General features: G+C 36.0%; 1 protein-coding gene across 6 annotated transcripts in view; it reads right to left on the bottom strand.

The window, feature by feature from the left end:
* The window catches only part of CDC42BPA (CDC42 binding protein kinase alpha), a 188,623-nt gene that overhangs the window by 42,581 nt on the left and 127,331 nt on the right, over positions 1-18,711 (bottom strand). For all 6 annotated transcript variants that reach the window (XM_086745443.1, XM_086745439.1, XM_086745440.1 and 3 more), the window contains 6 exons: positions 15,685-15,790; positions 13,355-13,479; positions 6,212-6,317; positions 5,436-5,584; positions 3,334-3,425; positions 595-671 (listed from right to left, as the gene is read on the bottom strand). In XM_086745443.1, coding sequence (XP_086601569.1) covers positions 595-671; positions 3,334-3,425; positions 5,436-5,584; positions 6,212-6,317; positions 13,355-13,479; positions 15,685-15,790 — 655 coding nt within the window. The remainder of the gene's footprint in view (positions 1-594; positions 672-3,333; positions 3,426-5,435; positions 5,585-6,211; positions 6,318-13,354; positions 13,480-15,684; positions 15,791-18,711) is intronic.

Below are 18,711 nucleotides of genomic sequence, written 5' to 3'. Positions count from 1 at the left end.
ATATATATATTAAATGTATAGTATTGTTTCAATTTTTTTTCTTCCAAGTTTTCTACCTAAACTGGTCTTTTGTCTAAAAGTGATAAAGGAATTAAGTAGATTTAAGTACATAGGATCTGTGGAGAGGAAACGAATAGTAATCATCTGGATTTTACAGATCTGTGTAAAATGAACAGAAGATGAAAACAATCTAATAAATACACAGTACCAATGACTTCATCAAGTACATTCAAGAATTATTTACATGTTTTCTCTCACTTTTACCAAACCAGTATCCACATTACTTAGCATTCTTCTGAATGCAAAGAAAGGCCATTTGAACAACAGAAGTCGTTCACTACATGTGTTCACTACAAAATCAGGAAAATTTCTGCATACAAGATTTGAGAGAAAATTCACTATGATTACTAGTGTTCAAGATAAGACAGCCAGCACTGTAAATGAAAAAAAATTCTCACATATTATTATAAACAAATACAAACTGGGCAATATGATTAAAATACAGTAGCAAACTCTCAGCAATACACATAAAACCTGCACGTAACAGCAGTAGTTCCATTGATTAAGAGAGAGTTAGAATAACTGTACACTTACTTCAAATTGATCCAGAGCAGAGGTAGGCGCATTCAAAAATGCCAAGAAAGAATTCTGTGAGTCTTGGTGCTTTACACCTAGAAAACAGCAGCAGGTTTTTAAGCTACAGAAAAGTGACCTTTTCATGGAGGACCTCTGCCTTGCTGAATCAGGGTTTGAGTATCCACCTGAATGAACTACATTTTTTAAAACGTGTTGTCGCATTTGGTCTGTTTTCCAGAGTAAAAGATTTTTCTAATAGACATACACCCACCAAGCAAGCGGCATATGTTTAAGTAATCTTTTCCAAGCTAGGATGTGTGTGGTGTGAATTCAACACGAAAACATACTGCATGTACGTGCCTATTATGCAGAAGGCACAGGTTTCTACCATGCTTATGTCCATTTGCAACAGGCACCGCTTGACACATCGGCATTCACACTAACGCAGCAGGTGTCATCCCAGCTCTAGACACACACTGGATAGCCCACTGCGACAGGACAGCATCAGCCAAGAGTGAGGTTCCAGAAAAACGCAAAGAACAGGCTGTTTGGGGAACATACTCCATTTCCGGATAATATGGGTTTCCTTGACCCATGCTCTATGCCTGTCTGCCACCTCTCACTTTCAGATATCCAGGAGTAATACAACTCTGGGTAAAGCTTCAAATGTCTCTGTCATGCTACACCATTTACATGGTTTTCAGCCACTAAGCAGAGGAGGAATGCTGCGTCCTCTGGAGCTGCAGAGGCTGGCACATCTTGACTATTATTTTAACTTGCTTCAACTGATACATCTTTCTTTTTCCTTCTTCTTTTCTTTGGGGCATAATTCAAGTTGCTGTGTGAGTGTTTATAAATCACAGATGTGTACAGACTCTAGCTTCATGAACATGATAAATACATTATACATATACTTATTACGACCAAAGCCTGCAGGACTGTGTGCATCTTAAAAGACTGATGCTATCAAAGGTCACTTATGTATTTTAAAAAATGTCAGTGTCTTGCTGTAACTGGCCATATCACCTTGGTTGCTCTAAATATAACCCACAATGAAGGAAGAAGTTACAAAGAACCTTTTCCTCTTCAATGTATGAATACAATGAAATATCAATAAAAGACAAAATAATTCTCAAATTAGCAGCTACTTTAAAGAATCATCTACCCTCCTAAGTTTCTGGAACACATTTATAAAGAGCAAAGGATTCAAGTGCTAATCTAAGTAATCTCTTCCTAGAAATCAATTTCCACACACAGGAAGTTACTCTACCACTGTACATTGACTACATTTGAATCCTCTATACAGTTAATGATTCAAACTTTAATATATTTCTTCTTATAAGAGAAAATCTAGTCCAAAGATAATAAGGATTTTGAATTAAGGTGTATTTCCATGATATTTTTGAATAGTTGCAGTAGGATCTTAATCTATTTCTGGCAAAAAGCATAATAACTAACTTTTCCTTGAACAGCACATTTTCTTTGTTTGTTTTTAATAAGAAAAGAGTAAATGTTTATCTCTATTTTCACAAAACCAACAAGGTTTTAAACACTGGAAAAAAAATACAGGGTAAAATATTAATTATAAATTTTTAACAGATGGTTTAACGCACAGGAAGATTTCAGAAGCCGAGTAACCATGAATAATATTTAAAACAGTTCAAGAATCTATACATGAAAGCTAAACATGACAAAGCATTATTGTCTGCAGGACAATGTTGTCAAGAGTCACTCTCCAAGCACTTGGAAGAAGCATAATCCTGGTATCAGTGCTAAGCATCAAGATGAACAAATATCAATTCCCTAAGTCTTATTTGCTAATCAGCATAAACCACCTTTTAATGTTCTGTATAGGTTTGTATCATTTTTTACCAGTCAACCAGCATGCGGGGACCTATATATAGGAGATGAATGTTAACTACAATACATTATATAACACATGACTAACATGCCGTTAGGTTGCAAACACTGAATATCTGACATCCCTATGCAGCAATTGTTGCCAGGGTTTTGAAACTCTGGAGTTCAAACAGCTCCCTACAGAAAATGAGCTAATTCCATTTGGCCTGAAAACTCACTTCTTCCCATGTGACTCATGAGATACAAATATTAGAGCTACTACAGGAACTGCAAAGAATCAGCCAAATCATTAATAATTTCTCAATGAAAAGTTTTTTCATTTCAGAATTACCAAAAAGTTTCCTCTTTCAGCAACAATGCAAAATACTGTTAGACAGACACTCTAGAAATCCCAGAACATACTCTAATACCACAGCAAAGCAAACATGACCACACTGCTCATCAATGAAGTCATCCCAGAAACTAATTAATGCTATGAATGCCTCTGCAGTTGTTCACTATCTGTGTAGACAGGCCCAAAACATTCACAGATGAAGAACACGATGATCAGTATTGAAGTCTAAATAATGTCACTCATCATAAAGAAAGGAAAAATTATAAATATATCTACATTTATAACAGTTTTCTGGCAGTAAATGGCCACACATATGCCAGCAGTTTTAACTCAAATAAAACTTACTGGATCAAGTATAACAACAGAACAGAAGCGTATTACAAGCATGTATTAGGAATGCAAATACAACTGCTGTGGGTACAGCTTAACATGCAATTATTAGCCTCATATTTCGTATGCTGAAGTCTGTTGCCATCATATTTTAGTTGCAAGGTGACACTTAATTGATAAGATGTACCCACCAATGTGAAAAATGTTATTTACTTTGATATCAGTTGCCATACCCTTTTCTGATCTAAGCTCTTCTGTCTCCTTTTTCAGCCTTTCAATATCTGTCAACAGCTCCATGTTCTTCTTCTCAGATTCTTGCAATTTACTTCAAAAGAATAAAAACAAAAAACCTATCTAAATATTGAGAACCCATGATACAAGTAACTTTTTCTTGTTCATCTTTGCATGCTATTTAGATTTAATGCCCAGCAAGTTTCGTATCATCAAATGCAAGAATGAATTCAGAAGTTTATTAGGATCTGTTTAGAATAGTATCTTAAAAAACAAAACAAAACAAACCCCAAGCAATTAATTGTCCCTGTTTACCCATTAAATTGGCTCTTGTTTCTAATCTATGAGTACTTGTGTAAGCCTGTATCCCATGAATGGGAAAAAAAGACCACATGTATTTTTACGCCTAAAAATCGGGGGGTTTTATTTGTTAATTCACATCGCCTGTGATACTAATAGATTATGCTGAATCATTTTTCTACTCAGTTACTTTACACTTAGTTGTTTCAGTGCTTTCTGATTTACAGCCGATAGGTAACACTACAATGCATTTCTACCACACCTGTCATCCTTGCCTATCAAAGCAAACACTGGTTTTCCTATTCTTAGAGGTTCTACAATGCTGCCTATCGTTATGTTACCTGGCCTGAAAAATACCCAAGTAAGATGGACATGGTAAGCCCACTTTACAGATAACATACTTGAATCTCAGCTCTGTCCGTCTGCTTTCCTAAAGCTGCAAAACAACTCAGAGCTCCTCAAATACGACTGAAGAGAAATTCCTCTATTTGCTTGTATTTCAAATTTTTACACCATATCCCACCCCTTTGCTGCTAGAAGCCATTTCCATGCCTTGTGTTGTCTATCTGCATGCTTAGACATCACAAGATGAGAGAACTCTATTGTAAAAATTGATTTTTTTTTTTTAGAGAAAGCAGTAAGAGGAACAGAATGGGTATGCATCTAAGATGAGGCTCAGAAGTCCTACTTCAGTTTGAGCGCCTACTTCAACCTACACCGACTCAAATGACTAACACTGCATCCCCTGCCCAGTGGGATTCATAATTCGAAATTTAACTACTATCACATCATAATGCAGGACCAATTTTCTTCTCGTGGCAAATTTGCCGTGCTTTATTTTAAGTCAAATTATGACATATCACAGGAACTATGCAAACAACATGTACTTTGTATTTGATCATATTTTTACATTTTATGTATTAAAATCTCTTCACTTAATAGAGTTAACAGCTTGTAAAAGGAATCACAACCACAGCTAAAGAAAATTAAGCCTTTCTTTTTCAGCAGAACTTACTTGCAATGGTTAGCAGCAGCACAAGCTCATTCTTAAACGTGCCTCAAACTCTAATTTGAAGGATTCTCTTGTAGGCATAGAAAAGCTCATGTTTTGTTTCTGATTTCTCTGTCCAAACTACCAAATGAAACAACTGGCACCAGTTTCAATGGTGGGTGCTCTGAAGAAGTCTCATGTCACTAGAGCTGTGTTCACAGGACACCAAGAGATTTCTGTAGTTCTTTTGGACAGTGTTGAACCAAGCTAGATTGAAGCTGGAGACCTAGAAATGGAACGTCTGCCTACTAATCCCCTGCTTCAGGCATTCACTCAACTCAGAATAAATTTTGTAACTTAAAGGAGGAGGGAGCAGGGACAGAAGTCTGAGGAGGGTATAAAAGAATCCATAATCTCCCATAAGCACATCTTATTACTGTGCAAATCAGTATGCAATAATTTATTTTTGTTAGTTAACCTAAGGCAGCTATCAATTGAATGGAAAAGAGTATGTTCTAAGATACAAAGCCAAACTCTGCTTGCATTTGAGCTTGTTATCACAACTAGGAGAGATTATATTATTAAAGTGAAACTGTACCCTCTAAAAGTCTTCAAGATCTCAAATTTTCCCAGCCAAGTGTTCAGTTGCTTACACAATGAAGAGATAAATGGTCTTTTTTTCACATTTAGACATAAGAAACTGGCATATCATTCATTATCAAATTGTGAGAGACTAGACAGTTAAAATCATGATTTGATGACATTCCCTGGGAGGGATCAAAGTAAATTTCCATTTGAATAATTCAGTCTTACCACTCTGTAGAGATACAGGAAGCTTTGACTTTATTCAACTCATCTTGAATAGCCTGTTTGGCTCGGATTTCAGCATCAAGAGCAGACTGCAGTTCCAACCTTGCAGACATATCCAGTTTTGCAAAGCGGCGCATCTTCCAGGGCATGTCCTAGTAAAGAACAAAAAAAGGGAGAAGAAAGAGTAAGAGGAAGGAAAGTAGAAAATGGGGAATGTAACTAACTTCAACAACTACATTTCTCAGTCTATTATGTGCTTAACAGAAGACTTCATTAATTCAAAATTATTCTAAAAGTTAAAAAATTAAAAGCAGTTTTTAGTATCATTATTTTTAAACTCAAGTACTAAATAGGCAAGATGAACGTCTAATGCTGTCATGATCTCAAAAGCAAAAACATTTAGTGAATTTTAGTTTTGATGTGCCTCAACTCAAATGACAGCGATGAAGGACATTCACATTTTACAAGCAAAAGTTTTTAAGGCTTTCATGACTCAAAGTATAGATTTCCTTCAACAAATTAATACATGATTATAAACTAGCTATTTGAACAATATCATAGATAAAATCACATTACAAAGATATTGGCGTTTAATTAATTGATAAACAATAAATTTGTTATTTAGTTATTCACAAGGGCAGCTCTAGGAAAGTATAACTTTTGACTAATATCGATTCTACAGATAGATTATTACTGCAGTTGAAACTATCAAATGAGTGTTTTTTTTTTTTAAAAAAAAAAAAAAAAAAAAAAAAGGACATATGGATGTAGTGTCTTACTGTAGCTCTTGCACCCAAACTGGAATTCCTCAGAGCCTCTAGTTCTTCCGTCATTTTAGAGGCCAAGGCTTGAAGATAACCTCGAGCATCTTTTTCATCACTTACCCTAAACAATTATATTAGAAGAAAAATGTGTTTTAAACAAAGACTCTAAAGGGGGAAAAAAATAACTTCAACAAAATAGCAACTAGAAAACAGAAAAAAGAATACAAAAAAAGCCATAGAACTTAAAGAAACAAACAAACAAAAAAATCAAACAGAAAACCACACAAAACTAAGCATTTGCTGCTTTGCAGAGTTCCATTAAACAATATGCATGGCTAAGACAAGGAATTAACAGTGAAGAACTATGTATCTAAGTAAGATATGTCTCAGGATAAATGTCAGCTACCTGAAACTGCGGGAAAGAAACCTTTCAAGATTTAAGCTATTTTTAGGGAGTAAATTAAGACAATATTTGTAACCAATAATTAACAACTCAACTATCCACATAATATTGGAACTAGTAGTTGACTTCACTGTATCAACTGACTATGAGAACTACACAGCATAAGGCAGAAGACGCACTCTCATTCCCTGACCTTTCTATCAAGATATGTTTTCTGGGTATAAAGACATCAAGGAGGAGACATGCCTGTTTTTCAGACTCTTTGATCATCAATTACAAAGAAAAAAAAAAGACCTTCTGTAATTAACCACAGCAGAAGGTTCTTTCTTCACTTTGCCTCAGCTATTAACATAGAAAAGAAAGTTGCGAAAATATTATCTCACTGGAACTAAGTAGCTTATGAGAAACCTAAATGAAACAAACAGAAGGAAAAAAAAAAAACAACAACAACAAAAAAACCCCAACCAACAAGAACACACCCCCCCCCCCCCCCCCCATTTCCTATCACCTTACATGCCTGGATCTGAACATACTCACCTTGCCCACAGAAGAACAAACTAACACCAAGGCATCCTAAAGTCTCTGAGCTGGTCTCAGAAACCAGCAGTCTAACACCACAGCTTGATCACCATTAGAGCTATCAACACTAACCACAGAAATGTTTAGGATGTGCTCTAAGCAATGAACCTCAAATATTTTTAAGTTATAGGAAAGTGGGAAAATAGTTTTTATACTTCATGGAAATTAATCTATCCTTGCTTCCCGATCTTTCCTCAGTAACTGTAATCCTGAGTGTGTTGGAATGGAGATGAGAGGTGTCCAGAAGGACGAATTTGTCTGTTAGCGATCTTTCTGCAAAAAGTAATTCCCCCTCCATGCCTATAAAGCAATATAAACTTCTCTGCATGATATTATGGGGTTCATATACATAGTGAATATGGAAATATTGCTACTTGCAAGTTTACCATTAATGACTACAAATAATATAATGTTTCAGTAAAGATTTACAGATAGTCACCAGGAGGCAAGACAGACAGAGACAGAGAGTACATACTCTGAACTGCCACAGGCAAGAGAGGAACAGAAGAGCTTTCCCATAGTGGTCTTAGGGCAAGATCATGATGCAAAAGCTACGGGCTAAATATCTTCAGGTTGCAGTGACTTCTGGCTGTGCAGTTTAAGATTTACATAAGGAAGACTGCTTATACAGAGAAGGCTAATGCAAAAATAGTGACCATGTGCGACAAAATTCACACCCAACATCAAAAAGTAAGCACTTACTCATGCTTTAGGTGTTAGCTTCTTTGTCTCCTGCTTACAATTTACAAGAGGTGGGGAGGAGGCTAGAAAAAAAACCCCACTTGTTCTGCCTTTAATAAAGGCAGTGAGAGTTTTTATATTAATGACTCAATTATTTTTCCCAAGGGATACTAGAACTAAATGGAAGCAGCATACCAACTTTTTTTTCTCCCATAACGTTCTGGATGACACATTTTGACGACCAGATAATCTTGGCCTACACAAACCACGTAGGGTATAAGAGTGGGCAAAAAGATATGAGAACTAGCATAAGATGCTGGGGCCGGGGGGGGGGGGGGGGGGGGGGGTGGAACATGGCGGTGGTGCTGCATAATTAAATAGCTAGTACCAAAAAAGTATAAGCAGGAACAAAAAGAATGTGAGGCTCTCAAGATGAGAAAGTAAGTTTTCCTGATGTACAAGGGAAAAGAGATTTAGGAAGCAGTGTCTGATCTTCTCTATTTTTAATGATCTTTGCAGAAGAAAAAGCTACAATATCAGATTAAAAATAAAACTGAACTGGTGCCTTATTTTTTAACTTTTCTAATTAAAGCTGAATAACTTTAAATGTCAAATTTCTTCATAAATTTTTACAAAGGTATTTGGTTTATGATGCACAGAACCTTCAGACTCTAAATGTCGAAAAGCTGCATGTGCAATAACCTGAAAGAGATATTCCACTGAACATGAAGAAATCTAGAAAATGAAAATACACTTATAAAGTCAATTTTTGCAAAAGTCTATACTGCGTTCAAGGAACCTCCTCAGGCTCCTCCAGACAGTGACTTTAAGCAGTACAATGTGGAGCCGAGCTGCAGTTTCGTTGTCCACTAGATGGCAACGTTCTCTCGGTCATGAGACCCGCTGAGTACACTTCATGCGAACCCAGGAGCTCTCATAGTGGTTTGTATCTGTTGCTGGGGTTTTTTCTTGTTTGTTTGTTTCGTTGTTTTTTGTTTTTTTTTTAATAAAAGATAGAGCAAGAATGGTAAAGTTGTTCTTACTATGCTTCTCTCCTTGCCCCCATTCTTACAGAGCCCTAATAGGCACAGGAAAAGACCTAAGGAAGAAAAGTTCTTCAGGTTCCACCTAGAGTCACTTCTTTCCTTACTGACAATTTAGATTAGATTAACTGTTCTGTTTTCATACATAACGTAACTGCCCTTTCAAACTCAATTCATTAACTACAAAGAACCTAGCATGGCAATATAGTACAAATTCTTGTAAACTTTAACTTCTTGGTTGAAGCTGACATCATGAGAACCTTCAAATAACCATGGACTGATATCTAGTACATTATTTGTCAGGCTGCTAGGAAAGTCAGACTCTGTCTCTCTATATCTGGGACACTTTACAATGCAAGATGGACCCTGAGGACTAGAGCTTTCTGCTGAACAGGAGGGGTCCTGAAGCCTTGGGGTCTTATTCCAAGTTGCATCTCACCTGACTTAAAAACCCCAAGGAAGTCCGAGAGAATGACTTCCAATTCTTCTGTAGTTTCTCAAAGCTTTTAAATTTCTGCCTTCATATCATTATGCTTAAAGCCTCCAACTTAATTATTTCTTTTCCCTCTTCCCTCTCAAAATTTGTTTATAAAATCTACTTCTCTAAAATTTTTCAACATTTCACTCTTCTCCCAAACCCTGAAATATCCCTCTGCCCTCCATAATTTCTATTTCATAGATAATTAACCTCTTATTTTTCCTCAAACACAATGCATCTCAGAAATTTCCATGTTTTGAGTTTCTTACAATTCAATTTCCCCAGAATCTTACCAGTTATTCAAAGTACCACCATGCTCTAAACCTTTTTTTTTTGTAATTTGTGTGTGCTATCTTTCGAGAGCAATCAGTTTTCAGAATTAAGACAACAATTTTGGGGCTTTTTTATGTTTGTTTTAATGCAGAAGAGGGGTTTGTTTGTTTGTTTTCTTTTTTTTTTAAATTGAAATCAATAATTAAGATAAAAATCAACCACTCTGCAGTTGATTAGAAAGATATTTTGTCAACAAGGAGTATACCAACTGAGTCTCATGGTAAACAACAGTCATAGCTTCTGGCTGCAGCTGAATCTACGTCTAACATCCACTCTATGGGTAAAATCAGGTGGAATTTAGTTAATCCATATAAACATACTCAACAATACAGAATTCTTCATTTACACTAGTTGTCTAAGCTTCCTTTTCAATCAGTGGGAAGAAAACCAGACTTCTACAGTACTAGTCATGGGATTTCTTTTAGTTGTCTACCTTTAGACTTCTAGAACTAGGTTACACAAACCCCTCCCAGAGAGACTAATAAGTTAAGATTCTTGCCAAGTACTCTGGGAATCACTACGAAGATTTCCATCGACCTCCTTTCTGCAACAGAACAGAAATACGGTACCATGGCTATTTAAAAGATTCCTTTTTAAAGCATTACCCTCCTATGCAATGAATCTCTTTCTGATCTCCCACAGGAAAATTTACAGCTGATTATAAAAGCCTCAATATTTCTTATTCTTGTTGAGGAATGATGAGTGATTTGGCTAATATAAACTTGTCAATATAATAGCTCCATTAAGGCTGAATGATCTGTGAGGGTCTATTGCTACTACATTAGAATTTGCAAGAAAAGATTGATTCCAAGAGTTTATATTAAGATTTTGGCTATATTTATGGCAACTTGGGGCAATAACTACAAAAATAAAAAGGCTTTTGTACATTTTTCCTAAACAAGATGCAAGAGAATGCAGTAAGAAAGCAAGGAATGGCTAAAGGGAACATGACAGGCCATTAAAATTACTCACAAGTCATAAAATCTGAAAGAAAAAAATCATTTAGAAGGACCCAAGGAGTTGTGAAGAAACAGACCATCCAAGTGTGGACTCGAATAGTGGGGTAGATTTCCTGACAGATATTATCTCTTAGATGGCAAGGCATTCAAAGGAAATAATGGACTCCTTGGGCTTGTGTTACTTAAACCAGGGCTAGAATAAATCCCTTAAATTATTAAAGAGAGCTGAGCAAACCATTTACAAAACCAGTAATTAATTTCATCTACTGTCTCCTATCCTTCATGAATCACTGTACAAAAAGAAGGTGGTAGGAAAAATCCTTTTCTAAGAGGCAGAAAGTATGCACCTAAACCACATATTTGAAAGTAATATCATGTGAAAAATCTGCTAGTTCTGAAGAGGGAGCCTACAAGCTCTCAGCTACTTCGTTAGCTTCAAAGCATTCTGTTGTCTTACTGAAAAGGTGGACAGGTATGGATTTTAATTGCATGTTCTTCTCAGGAAAACATCTGCTTGTGACTGATTAAATAAGATTCGTTTTCTTCAAAATTAATTTTTTCTTTTGAAATATTCATCATTATTACAGACGTTTAAATACTTCATATAGCCATCATAAACTTATGTTCCACCATAAAAATCGCCAGAGAAGGACCTAGTTTCAGTATGCAGTGCTGCGTTCTAAGGACAGCAGATGGACATGACTAGATTATCCAAGTAACACGGGGAAAATCTGAACATAGTAAGAAAAAAAATGTGAGCCAAAATATGGCCTCACACAGCTGAAAAAAATTAAGGTAAGCAGAGAAAAGTATGGAGAGAAAATGGAGATGTATACAGTGACTAAAAACTGGAGCCAAGCCAGATTTTGTAAATTTCCCTAATGTTTGCCCACAGTATTACCATTTTTTTTTCTTTTCACATAGTCTTCCATTTTTAGTTCCAAACTTTTTAAAAGACATTGTACTATTGTAATGGACCAGTAAAATGGTATCTTCCATTCAGAAAGTTAGTCTTGCATGTTCCTGATCTTTCCTCATTAAGTATCTTTAGATAACAAAAAACTCAGTCTCATACCTCTTTTACTCCTCACTTCTCTAATATGTGCAAGATGCCTTACCATACACCTGAACCATATCAGTAGTACATCTTAAAATATTAAATACATTCATAAATTGGAGAAAGGACTTTCTTAATGGCCATTGGTACTTTTTAAGAGAGTGTTAATCCACAACTAATTCTGACTTCTCTTTTTCCAGAACTGCCAAGTTTTATGAGTGCTTTCACATGTAAATCTAAAAAATGGGGTTTGGTTACCTTGGTGCACTAAGACTGATAAGCATTACCTTAAAACAGTATGGAATGTGAAATAACAGACTCGTTACCTTGATTTTTTTTTTTTTTTCTGGAAAAAAAAACATTTCTCTTTGGCTATAAATCACCTGTTCATTTAAACAACCTATGTTTGGTTGTTGGTTTTTTTTAAATTTCTGTGACACAGGTCATCTGCTACACTCACAGTTATGAGAGACAAGATTTAAAAGGAGCACGCACAAAGTGGACTCTAAATTTTTTAACCTCTGCTATGAATAAAATGCCTTGAGACATTATGGACTTCATAACACAGATCAGCATTACAGAATTTTATGTAAAAAAGTTCTGTTCAAAACACTTCCAGAAACCCAGAGGATAGCCCTTCTTTCTTGTTACACATTCACATGGCTACAGTCAAAAGCCAAACTTCTCTGTATTTGGACAACAAAATGATGCTGACATTACAACAATATCAAACTAGGTTTTAATGTAACAAATGCCTCTCATTTTTGCTTTGACACAACAAATCAGATTTTTTTTCATTAACATAAGATGGGAAAAAAGGGGGGAAGAAAAAGTTCAAGTAGTAAACCAAAAAAAAGATTAGTATATGCTGATGAAATCTTCCCAGACGTGTATGATCTGTTAAAAAAAAATGTCTGTATGCAAGCTGTTTTTGTAGACACTGAACTGGACCATAAAAGGGGAGGGGAGAGAAGCAGGCATGGAGAGAAAAAATAGAGGCGACCTAGATAAAACAATCTTTTTCTCTTAATAGGATCAACTTGGGTTGTTTGTTTGTTTGTTTTCCCCTTCATTTATTAGAACTGTATGGAAGACTTCAGAAACATAACATCATTATTTAGCAAAAGTATTATTAGAAACATTACTTGACTGCCTTTGTGGTAGTCTCAAATGCCCTCCTTGTAAAAAAAAAAAAAAAAAATCACATAAAAGTTGCACTGTAGTTGTTTCATTCTGCCACATGCCAAGCAGATGAAGGAAATTAATGCCGAGACACAAATACTCTCAGCCATTGCTTTTCCCAGGCTTGTTCCCTCTTGGAGGCGTGAACTCAGCACATGACTCCTTCCAGTATTCTTCCAAAGCCACAAGCCACACCCAACGGCCATGATTCTTCTGCACTTTAAAAAGTTGTATTTGCTAAGAAACTTTCGCTCTTAAGGAGGAACACAATTTCCCAGATTTCGATATTATTAAAATCTCAAGCAAAAACACAGTGAAATCCCGGATGAGCGTGAGATCTCACCTAAGCATTTGCAAGTGTCATCTGCAAAGGCAAAAACCTCAGTAACAGCCCTACCACACAATGAGGGAATTCTGCAATGACATTAGAGCAGAGTATTCACCATTGGATGATCTCAGTAATTTGGGCCTCCCAGTGGGCCACGGACTCCTTTTTATCAGCCAGGTCTCTCATCTCTTCTTCCAGTTGCCGGTTATTCATACTCAGCCTCTCAAACATGGTGGTGAGCTGAATGAGAATTTAAACAACTTGTTAAATGCATAAGACGCTGTGACTCCACCTCTGTGCAGACTCAAAGTCATGTGTTCCCTTCTCCCACGTAGTTTACCTGCTTTAAAAAAATGGCACTATCCATCACAATAAACACCATGTTACAATAAAAGCCAGAATCTCTTCTCATGTATGACCTTAGCTGTACTAAAAGGCCATTTTTAAGGAAAAACTACATTTTTACTCTAACAAATTAGTTTTCTGAGGATTAGTCTGCAAATACCTCTCCAACTCTTAGAAGGTTTCTGCTTTGTATAGGTGTGGAATGTTCTAACTACATTAAAAGAGCAAAGCAAGGGCACAGAAATGGTTATAGCTCAGAGAAAACTGCTGAACCTCTCCCTTGTTTAGTAACCATGGAGAATGAGAGGCTTAACAGATACAGGCGCAAGTCAGTCCTGAGATTCTCCAGGTGTCTCACATTATTGAAATTAAATGCACATCTGTAAGTACAATATGTTATACCCAGCAACTAACCTCACTCACATTCACATAGCTGTCATTCATACATGCACATTCTGCAAGACAAAAGGCACAGCTAACCTGAGTTGGTACTGGGAACTAAACCTTCATTATGCTAAATAATTATTCAGAAAGTCAAAATGGAATCAGAGATCAGATAGACTTTATAGGAAAGCCTGCTTAGGAGAACGAATCTCACGTGAAAGGTTTCCTTTAGTGCTCAAATATATTAACAAATCCAAATGATGAAAAAAATCCAATTTTTAATCTAGTCTGGTCTTCTTACTCCTAATACAAATACTCCACTCCATATTTATAATTTAAATAGCCTTATTATTTAAATACGGCTATTCATTACATGTCAAGAAAAATACAAAGCTAACCAAATTAAAAGAAGGAAAATGAAGAAGGAAATTAAGAAGGACATAGACTTGTTGGAACAACTCCAGAGGAGGGCCACGAAGATGATCAGAGGACTGGAGTACTTCTCCTACGAGGACAGGCTGAGAGAGTTGGGGCTGCTCAGCCTGGAGAAGAGAAGGCTGCAGGGAGACCTTATAGCGGCCTCCCAGTACCTAAAGGGGGCTTACAGGAAAGACAGGGAGAAACTCTTTAGCAGGGCCTGTTGTGATAGGATAAGGGGTAATGGCTTCAAAACAGAGGGAGGTAGATTCAGGCTGGATATAAGGAAAAAAATTTTTACACTGAGGGGGGTGGAACACTGGCACAGGTTGCCCAGAGAGGTGGTGGATGCCCCATCCCTGGAAACATTCAAGGCCAGTTTGGACGGGGCTCTGAGCAACCTGATCTGGTTGGAGATGTCCTTGCTCCTTGCAGGGGGGTTGGACTAGATGGCCTTTAAAGGTTCCTTCCAACCCTAACAATTCTATTATTCTAGTCTATTCTAAAAGGGAAAGAAAAAAAAAAAGATCAGGCAGAAAAAATATTTAAGTGACTAGTTTCTTACCGTTCTTGGGCTAAGCCTACATATAGGCATATATAGTATACTGCTTATACTGGTATGAAAATATACTTTAATTTGAGCACTGAGATGCAAACATGCTTACTTTGAAGAACATTGTACTTTCATCATATTTTTAGAAAATTTAATGCATTACAAAAAGTTTAGACAAGTTTAGCAAGATTTAGTTAATCCACAATGAACTCGAATAACCTGTCAAAATGAACAATAAAGAGATAATCTAAATGCACGAAACATAATTATTCCTTGCTCAGTACTTCAGTTAATATGCCTTATCATATCTATTTTTTTAATATCTCAAAGTAACACTTAATCTCAATAAGCAGGAGGGGCTCTGCTATTTCACAGTAATTGACATGCAAATACACCCTATACAATCACATCACTGACTATGTATTTTTATATTTGGGTCATACAATTTCTTTTTTTTTTTTTGTTTAAGATATCGTCTAAAATTAATCCTACTAAACTGTAAGACCATCTAACCCAATTCTTACACATAAATACACATATATGCATATCTGTACGTGCACACATTCTCAAATTCAGATGCATGTAGATACCCTCTATTAAAATCAAATATTAATCACCATCTTTTGTGTAATATTAATTTCTGCTATCAATTAAGAGTTAATAATAACCATTACACATCTATATTGTGAAATCTGTACACAGCATAGAATAGTTCTAAACTCAGGACTCAACTAATCAGCACTTACCTTATCAAGTTCATTTGAAAGTTTTTTGTTTTCCTCTGTTAGCAGTATTTTTTCTCTTTCATACTTCTGTTTGAATTCTGTTTCAAATTCCTCCCTTTCAGTTTGGCTAAGAAATAAAATGAAGCTGAATTAGAAAGTTTCCTATTCTAAAACTCACAGCACTATTTACCTAAATACATCAAGATCAATGCACGCTAGCCAAAAGGAAAGTATTACATTGGTAATACCACAGCCTGTTAAAATCAAGCAAGTAATATGAGACTACCATCTTAGGACTATAAGACAGTCTGTCAAATTTTATCATTAAACAATGATGTTTCCTTCAGTACAGAATTAATAGAGCTCATGTTTATCAATCCACTTATACATATTTCATTCTTTAGATGAATCCTTCAAATATTGAGCAGCTTAATTCTGCAGGCCGAAATGTGTGTCAATATTCTGAGACACTGAGGGTAAATTCTCAGTTCACAGAAAAGTTATTTTAACTTACACATTTCTATAGTTACACATTTCACACAAAAAGAAAGGCAGAAATGTCCACACATGAAACCAGAATATACACAAACTAAATCAGAGCACTTGGGGTTGAGTCTCTGATAAGAAAGGCTTTTATGGGTAGGAGCCTTGGGACAATTTAGAACATCCAGAGGATAAATTTGAACTGTTAGTTTAGTTACCACACACTTACTATCAGCAAAAAGTAGATGGATAACCTATATACTCCTAGATTCTAGAGCAAGTTTGGATCATTATTTCTGAGAAGTGTTTCAAAGAAGCCATTTCCCCCAACCCTTCCCTTCTGTTGATGTCAATCAGCAGAGGAGAACCCCTGGTTGATTTTGCTTAACAGCAACTTTGATTTTGCACAATGAACACGAGAACCTAACAAAAAAAAAAAAAAGTAACTGCAGGTCCTCTGTTTGCCAAAAAGACAGTGTAATTTCCTTAAAGTGGTCAACCGCAATTTTGTAGACTTCTACCTCAAATCCACTCTCTTGAGCTTCAGGAAAATTTGCAAAGTTTCAGGAAAATGACATTGTGGCATACTGTACTCACTGTTTCACCAATTATTCAGGTAACTGGTTCATGAGTAGGTTGATGGTACTATAGTATAAATGCCACAGATACAGGAAATATCCATTCAGTAAATACCACTGTCCAGCCTTAAAAGGTTTGAAAAGTGCCCAGTATAAAGGGTTAGCTCTGCAAAAATAGAAGTCAGGGAAATCTTGTCTTGAGCATTGCAAATTTTTTTCTGGACATTGATTTGAGTTTTACATTGTGCAACAGAGAAATTATATCCTTGCCTCTTTTTTCTGAGGTGCAGAACTACTATAACTCTGCCAGATTGAGAGAACACCCTTAAAAGATGAGAAGTGTCAGTGGTTACACTGTTAACTCAGTTAAGAGTAATGCTGGTTTGAATTTCCTATTCCTAATTTGAAATTCATTTAGTGCTTCAACCACTCTTTGAAATCTAGTACAGCATGTAAGACTCATGGTGAAATTCTATGTTGCTAGGCATCCTTTGAAACATAACACTACATCCTAGCAAAGTAACATACTATTGTTACTGTTTATACGCCAAGTTTGAAATTCACCACCACCCCTTTTCTGTATCAACAGATTCCATGCATATGATGAGCAGCCTAGGGAAAAGGCAGGAAGAGATTAAAGCATTGGCTGTCAGGGGAATTAATAACAGGTCCTGTTTCTGTTTGCAAGGCATAGAATCAAAGCTAATGTCTCAGACAGTAATCCAAATTTTTAATTAATTTGTTTTATTTCTTTTATTGAGATTTTACGGTTTTATGGTTTTGTTTAGGCTTTTTTTTTTGTTCTGTATTTGCCTAAAATGTGTTCTTTTAAGACTTTAAGGCTCAAAGCAGCCATAAATGGTGGTGGATTAAGGAAGTTTGGCTTTGTACAGGAGTACAATAGATTCATAGTTTTCTGTATTTTACGTTCTTAATTCAACTGGTGATTGTCACTAACCTGTCAGATTGCTACAGTATAATACAGAAACAGAAGAAAAATTTTAAACAGAGGAGAAGGTGGGGACTGCTTATCATGCCCAAATATCAACATGGCAAACCACAGAACTGTGGCAGACTCCATAGGCATACCTTGGACAGTCAGGAAGATCAAAACAACACATTTGCTTTGAAGCCTGGCATCCTCCTCTCCCATCAAGCTTTTTCTCTCATCTAAAATGTAGCTGTGTATTCACTCTTCAAGCTTAAGAAATCATACATGATCCAGCTTTCTTTTTTATCAGTAAAATAACTGTAGCAAATCTCATGCAAGTAATGTGAAATACAGCTTTATGGTATCACTTTGTCACTCCAGCTCTTTATTGCGGCTGTACAAAGTGGAGAAATATTTTATCTCACTGCTTTGAAACCAAGAATGGTAGACCTGAAACAAACACCAGCCTCCAGGCTTCTTTATATCACACAATTTAAAACCAGCAAACAGTGTTTTATAAAGCTCTCTGCTTTATAAATCTATCATTAAATGACAGGCTTAAAAGAAACTTCTAAAACATGATTCATTTTCACAGTTTCTTGCACCTTCAGAAATATTTCACAACAACAAATCTCAGAAATTGAGTATGGTGCTCCACAGATCACTGGCCTGATACTGTGTTCCTATTTTCTCAATCTTAATAGCATACAGTTTATCAGGCTTTAGCAAAGTGCAATAATTGTAAACAGAAAGGCAGTTTCTCTCCCTTGAAGACTTCTGCTGTTGAAGCAGCTAAAGTAAGAAAGTGTAAATTTGAAGGAAACAAAAGAAAAAATATCCATTTAAAAAAAAAGAAACAGAAACCACCAGCATGTTAGTTAGATAAAAGAAGTATACAGAGATTTTGACCAAGCCCTTATTCACTCTATACTACAGCTCTTATGAAGTAAAGCAATCGCATCCTCTTATCAAGGTCTGGTTTTAAATTAATATCCACTAAAGATTCTTTGAAGACTACTGATTTTTTTTTCCCCAAACTGTACATGCACACTTCAA

Source organism: Chlamydotis macqueenii, chromosome 3, assembly GCF_036417535.1.
Source record: "Chlamydotis macqueenii isolate bChlMac1 chromosome 3, bChlMac1.mat, whole genome shotgun sequence".
Classification (NCBI taxonomy): Eukaryota; Metazoa; Chordata; class Aves; order Otidiformes; family Otididae; genus Chlamydotis; species Chlamydotis macqueenii.
This window is presented reverse-complemented; position numbering and strand designations above follow the sequence as displayed.